The 7490-nt window shown below is 30.0% G+C and overlaps 1 protein-coding gene across 1 annotated transcript; it reads right to left on the reverse strand.

Annotated features, from left to right (window-relative positions):
* Window positions 1-3524: 3524 nt before the first annotated feature.
* NPQ6 (YCF20-like protein (DUF565)) lies at window positions 3525-6951 on the reverse strand. Its single transcript, XM_068639082.2, has 2 exons — window positions 6852-6951; window positions 3525-4417 (listed from the first exon to the last, which is right to left on the reverse strand). Exon 2 carries the CDS (start codon window positions 4357-4359, stop codon window positions 3904-3906), a length of 456 nt encoding a protein of 151 aa, XP_068495183.1. The 5' UTR covers window positions 4360-4417; window positions 6852-6951; the 3' UTR covers window positions 3525-3903.
* Between the last annotated feature and the right edge of the window lie 539 nt (window positions 6952-7490).

Consider the following 7490-nt stretch of genomic DNA (forward strand, 5'->3'; position numbering starts at 1 on the left):
TTAATGAAATTAAAACAAGTTCTTTTTATTGTATAAAACATATATTTCTACTACCAATTAAAATATACATGCATATTTATTGAGAGATGTTTTTTTCATTATGAAAATAAAATATGAATACACATGTAAAGGAAATAAAAATTATAAAAATGTATAGTAGAAAAATCAAAGTGATGTCATTACATTCAAGTTATGCATTTTAGTTTATAGCATATAACATGAATATTTTGTATTTAATATTATTTGTTGATGAACATATTTTTACTTACACTTAGAACATTTAATCTTAACTTTCTTGGACTGTTATTGAGAACAAATTCACTATTCTAATTGGAATTTACCCAATTAGGTTTAATTAGACCTTAAATGAGATTATTGAGTAAGTTTATATTTTTAAACCATTAATCTACTTATTTTACTTTGATGATATTTTGAACTATATTGATTGAGTGATTCAAATGCTTTTTGAAAGCTAGGATTACGAGCTTTATAAAGATTGGTTATTTATGACTCGTTTGACTTGTTGGACTGTCTGCTTTGGATTAATCAAAGTGAGTTTGATTAATCAAAGTCCAATTCGCTTATCTAATATAGAATTGGAAACAAATTATCTAAATGATAAATGAAAAAAGTATGAGAAAAATAATTGGAGAATAAAATCTACAAAAATCTCATAAAAAAATCTATAAATATGAGAAAAAGAATATTGGAAACAAAAATCTGAAACAAAATCAGAATCCAAAATTTGAAGGAAAGAGAAAACCTATAATAATACACAACACACTTTGCACTAGGAGACGTTCTAACCTAGTTGTTGCGTCATTTTCATTAGTCTTCTATTTTATTTTTTTGTAATTCTTTCCGTTCTACCTCTGGATGGAATGATAAACCTTTTTGGATTGATTATCTGGATATTTAACATTTAGCTTTGAGGTTATGCGCAATTTAGTTCTCTTCTTCAATTTTTGTAACAAATTGCACTAGATGAGATGATCTTTCTTAATTTTGATTTCTACTTAGAAATTATTTTTGAACACTTATTAATAATTAATTATGTTCTTTAATTAAAATTATTTTTCTAGTTTTCTTAATTCTGTACCAGCTCTGGTTTGTTTAATTCAAGAGGTAAAAGACTAAAGTTCTCATACATATATGCTTGGATGCGGGTGAATAACTTAATGAATTGATTTATCCTTGTTTGATTAATTCGTTATTGTTTGAAAATTAGATGAATGATACATATAACAATTGTTAAAGGATTCAACGTTGAATAAACTTGAGAATTAATATGTTTTCTAATTCATTTTATTCTTATTTCTTTTTTATTATCGTTCCTAAACATGAACAAATCCCCCTTAATTTTTCAAACATTATACGAACTATTTTATTCCATTTGTAATTGAATTCGTGTAAGACAACTTGAGATTTACTAACCCTACCTCTGCTTTATTTTTGTTGACTTTTGATGCAGTGTGTTGAACACCATATGATCCAAGGTACTGCATTAAACGGTCATACTCTTTTATTTAATTGATTGAAAATGACAATGATCATAAAATTTCAATATTTATTTAATATTCTTAAGACTCATTATTTAATTATTTAACATTTATTTAAAATTAATGTTATTATTAATGGTTGAAAAATTGTTTCATACTATTCCAGAAGAATTATTAAATAGTTTTTACATTAATATCTAATTAAATACTAATGTTTTAACTATTAACTTTATAATCTACCTAATTAGTAGTTAAAACTTGTGTCTAAAATTGATTTCTATTTAATGATTTTATAGGTGTGTACACCATTAAAAAATAAAAATATGATTATGGTAAGAATGACGTATAATATTTATATCGATTATCAAATTTTGTTAAGAAAAAAATCTATGGTAAAAGAGAAAGAAAATAAGTAAAAGAGAAGGTATATAAGAAATATAAACATATAAAACATGTTCAGAACTAACTTGAATGAAGTTGAGTTAGTTTGACTTGGACATTGGTGGTGTTGGTATTTCTTAAAGTTTCATACTTGGGTAGGATTTAAGAATAGTTTAACAATGTTGTAGTTTGAATATTTTATATTTTATTGAACAAAGTTGGAGAAATAAGGTTAATATATAAGGATGACATCATTCTTGTTTCTGAAAAAAAAATATTCAGCTGGTTGGATAAGGACAATTTAACAATGTTGTAATTCACATCTTTAATATTTTATATTTTTTTTAAGAAAGTTGGAGAAATAAGGTTAATAAACAATGATGACATCATCCTTTAAAAAAATTCAACTGGGTTGGGTAAGAACAATTTTAACAATATTTTAATTCACATATGTAATACTTTATATTTTATTTAACAAAGTTGGAGAAATAAGGTTCTTAAATATGGAAGCCACCAATTATATGATGCCGGTATATACATATAAATGAAAAGAATCAACACCAGTACCTATAAAAATAATTATAATAAAAATAAATAATCGTTTATTTAAAGATGGTTACGAGATGAATATTTATCTATAACTTTTAAGAGGAATAAATGTAAATAAAGATACAATAGTACTTAAGTTGTCTCACACCTCTTTCTTTATAATTTAAATTTAAGAATAGTTACGTTAAAAAGTAATTACAATATTATTTAATTATAATATATGTTTGATTGAGTTAAAATTGTAATTTATGTTTAATATTGTGGTTAAACACTTTTGATGTTATGTTATAATATTTTTAATGTTATGTTTGAATGGTTTCATAATAAAATTTAAATTTGTTTACAATTCCCTCTAGATTAAGGTAAAAAAGTCAATGATTACAAATAATGATAACTTTATATTTACATACAACACAATATTTTATTTTATTTGTAATTACTTTAAAATTAATATCTTTTATTGATTTGCTAAATTTAAGTAGTAAAGTAAGGATAGCAAGTAGAAGTACATAAATATCCCCCAAATAGGACTAATACCCTACTAGTTTACCTTCCCTATATACATATTCTACTAAATTTTTTAGCTTCTTTTCCCAAAGCAATGAAGATAGTCAACTCAATTTGTTTTGGGACCCTGAGTTTAGAAGATTCATAGGAAGACATTGATAAGGACTAAAAATCCAGAGCTTTAATACCCTCACCTAACATTCATAAAGATGATATCAACAAACCAGAAACATCAGTGACTTTGATGGGTTTGATGACCAAACATCTCCACCATCTATGTTTATCGATTAGTATTGTCACAATTTTGTTTTTCTTTGAAATTGCTTTAAGTGCCTCAATAACTGCTAGTTTGCAACTATTTGAGCAACATAATAGAGCCAGGAATGTAATTTTTCCATAGAATGGTAGGGTGTTAAATTGTAAAGCAGAAAAAAAACTTCTAAGAAATAGTTTTTGACTATTGACTACATATAAAGAAACCCTAATAACTCCATATTTTATCCATCACATGGAGGGTTATCTTCCCTAGGAAGAAGGTCCACACTAAAATGTAATCAGAATGTGTCATAGGCTCAAAATCCAACATTGTGAGGCAAAAATATACAGAGGTACGAATATTTAGAACATTACAGGAACAGAATAGTGAAAAGACCAGAATAGCCACACATATTACAAAGGAATTGGAAGAAATATAAGGGAAGAATAATTGGTATCTGAGTTGATTTACAGGGGAATGTAAGGATGATTCAAGGGTCAATTCTAACATTTACAAGCGTTTGACATTTAACACAAGCAAACAAACTTTGGAGTGTGACCAGGTACAATGTATCATGACTTGTTGCATTTCATATGCTGACCAGTTCTGACACGTACAAGCTTGGTGGTTAAACAGAACCAACCCAATTTTGGAGAGTAACCTGCTAAGTATGCAGGTTTTAATCTGGATTAGTTGTATTGATGTTAAAGATCAACTGGCAAGTTTAAAGGCATCAATGAATAGTCCATAGGTGAAACCCATTTTAAAGTTGTTGAGAAGAGCAACTGGGAAAGTAACTTTTGGTCGGCTGTAATAGAATTTAGTCACATATTCTGTAAGAAGAACACATAAGACAGCAGCAATAACATCATTGACTCCTAGAGCTCCAAAAGACAATGAGATTGTTTGTGCAACATAGAATCCACCCAGCAAGGAGATTCCACCAAACAGAGCCCTGCGAGAAGGACTTCTGAAGTAATTTCTTGAGAACTCAGGCACAAGTCTGATGATGTCCACCAGTCTTCGTGGTCCACCATTTTCTTGCACCGCCCGAACGCGAAGTCCTGCTGAAGATCTGAGGACAAGCCTTCCAGAAACACTGACTTTGGTTTTAGGAAGTGGACCAAAACTGAGGCCCATAGAGATCAAGCTTGATGAATGTGCCATTAGTCTTTCTTATATCAATGACTAGTAAAGTCACACTCACAAAGAAAAAAACGCCTCCCTAGGAAAGTTGATAAATGTAAAATATTATTTTTCAGGCTATCACAAAATCATTATATCAAGAACTGAAAAGATACAGAAAATATATACAAGAATTATCAATTGAGTAGAATAATGTAACATCATGAATTTAATATGATTTACATTGTCATGTGATAATTATGAAACAAGAAAATGGGATTTAGTCTTTCATTACAGGTAATTTGCATTATATTAACACTTAGGTTACAGAAATAGACATCCAACCTGCTCAGTTTCATCATCCTGTCCTGTCTGCTGTTTTTGAAATAAATCATATAATAAAATAAACACAATCTAACTCAAATGCTACATTAGATAGAGATTGAGAAGGTTAAGTCACAGTGTCAGTCCAAACATTAAGTTCTCAATGAAGTAGAGCCATCTTTAACGTGTTTGGTTTTCAGTTGGTAAACTGCAGACCATGGTTTGGGCAAAGGTTAGAAGAGACAAGGGTTTGCAACTTTCCAAACTACAAACCAATCACTGTCGTTTTCTCAATCTAAAGCAAGATTGGACTGGACTTGACTGATTCTAATATCATATATGATTTGGAAATATTGTGCAATAGGAAATATCATGAACAGAATCAAGTAGTGAAACATAAACTAATTGTTGGTGGTGTAGCATCTTAATAATATAAATATGACAGAAAAAGTTGATGAAAATGAAAATAACTAATAAACTTCAATTAACATATGAAACTACTCAATAGATTCTCTGAAGAAAAATCTACCATCTGGAAAGCACACATCTAAAACAGATACAAAGCTTGCTAGTAATTTCTATCATGCTGGGAGCACTTTGAGTAAGGAAATTTTGTTCAAGCAGCAGTTCTATTTCTATGATCACATAATCAGATTAACGGTAATAATTTTTTTCCCAGAGCTAGAAATGCAGAAGACAGAGCAAAAGTTATTTTTTAATCAATCTAAGGTAAATTACTAAATTAGCTCCTAAATAGTATGTCTTAAATGGGTTCTCGCTAATAAAAAATCACTAGCTATCCTTGACATGTTTTCCTTCACAATCACAATCCTTTACATTTCCACCATTACACCGAAAGTCCAAGATGCAACATGGTCAGTTTTCTCTAGCTTCAACTTCAATGCCAGCAAAGAACAATAGAAAATTAAACAACTACGTTATAGTTATAGAACAGCAAATAAGTCATCAAACACTGATATTGAAGACATTCATTTGTTTGGTTAAATCAATAATCACTAGATATCCTTGACATAATCACTAGTACATTTCCACCATTGTACTGAAAGTCCAGGATTCAATATGGTCAGAATCATCTAGCTTCAATTTCAATACCAGCAAAGAACATTTAAAAATTAAACAACTAAGATATAGAAATAGAACAGCTAATAACTTTAAAGTCATTAAACACCAGCGCATGCAGACATTCATTTTATTCAAAACGTCAAAGCTGCAATTGAGCATGCAGAACTACATGGGAATGTGTCAGAAAGACTAAAATTTAAATTTGAAAAAAAATCACATTTTTAAGTGACTTTAAGGCCAGACCAAAATTATAGTATCTGGGCACTAACAGGTGGGTTTCAGATCCAAAACTAGAAGCATTATACAGAACAAAATATAAACTTAGTTTAGACTGAGAATCAGCTGTAGGAACTGCTGAAGACAATGCCCAGAAGATGAGAAACAAATCAGGCAGTACCAGGGATACTGCATGTTTTGCATACTTATTTTTATCAATTTTCTTTTTATTCTTTCCGAAACCTATCCCACAGATTAGAGCAGCTGCATGTGTTGGGCAGAGACCTGATACAATCCAGTACTCAAGCGCCCAGGTATCTTTCAGCAACAGTATACAACATTTTCAGAGGTATGGCCAAACAATTTGAAAGGCACCCCATGGGATCACTGTCTCACATCCATATTGTTCATAAAGAAAATATACACATATTTGGTGCAACTCTTTCAGACATTATGTCAAACAACTTGTTGGCCTCTTCAACCACGTGGCTCTTAAGACCGCCAACAAGGTCTCCTTGGACTGATTATATATGCCGTAATAATTCCTGAGCATCACTATCCTAAAAAAACCCTTCCATTTCATAAAAATGGAATTGTCTGTGACAAGTTGTGTGTGTGTGTGGATTATTACAGCGTCCTCTTCAACTTCTTTTTTCACTATGAATAAGATTTACATACATCTTATTCACAAACTCATGCACTATTAAGCTTCATCCATGAACAAAGCACAGAAAATCATTTCCAAAGGTGTATATATATGAATTTTAGAGATAAATAAAACATTATCCTATCTCCAGAAAACAAATTCAGTATGATATTATATGCAGAAAAAATAGCAATTAAAGGCTAAAAAAAATCCAAAGATAAAGCAATATATTTATTAAGAAAAGTTCATTCAAATGTGTTCTCACCTAATTGCCCAGAATCCAAGAGCCTCTTGTTAAGAGCGAAATAGGTGAACCACACTACAGAGAGGAAATGGAATCAAACCAATTCTTGGTTTGGGCTTTTTATTTTCCTCTTGCATTGGTATTTCATAAGTGTTTTCTTATTCTCACACCCGTTTTGCTAATTTCACCCCTAGCCTTTACAAAAAGTATTATTAGTTTTGACAAAAAAAAAAAAAACTCTTCACGAAACATGTTTTTGTTGTATAACCAAGATCTCTGCAATTAGAGATTACAACTACAAATATTTACATGTGTTGTTTAATAAAAGATTATGTGACTGGTTTTATTGATGTTGCTTCTAATTCCATTAGCTCTTACTGCACTATGAAAATGATGGCTAGTAGGTTAAATCCTTTACATTGCTGCCCCATGAGAAATTTGTTCTTCGTTTGTTCCCGTTTTTCTATTTCTCACTTTATTACCTATATATATTGAAGAGTTGATTATATGACTTTTACTTTTAACATTACATAATTTCTTTCTATTTTGGGACATGTACTGGCATGGACCGACCGATTACTATCATGATTCGGTCTCCTTAACCAAGCTGACCGAGACCTCCATGGACGGTCAGGCCGAACGACACACTTAATTCATTAA

The sequence above is a fragment of the Phaseolus vulgaris genome, chromosome 6, assembly GCF_051622355.1.
Source record: "Phaseolus vulgaris cultivar YP4 chromosome 6, ASM5162235v1, whole genome shotgun sequence".
Lineage (NCBI taxonomy): Eukaryota > Viridiplantae > Streptophyta > Magnoliopsida > Fabales > Fabaceae > Phaseolus > Phaseolus vulgaris.

Bases quoted from the DNA above. Each gene is read 5' to 3' on its own strand.
- NPQ6 (XM_068639082.2), bottom strand. From the start codon at position 4,359: ATGGCACATTCATCAAGCTTGATCTCTATGGGCCTCAGTTTTGGTCCA.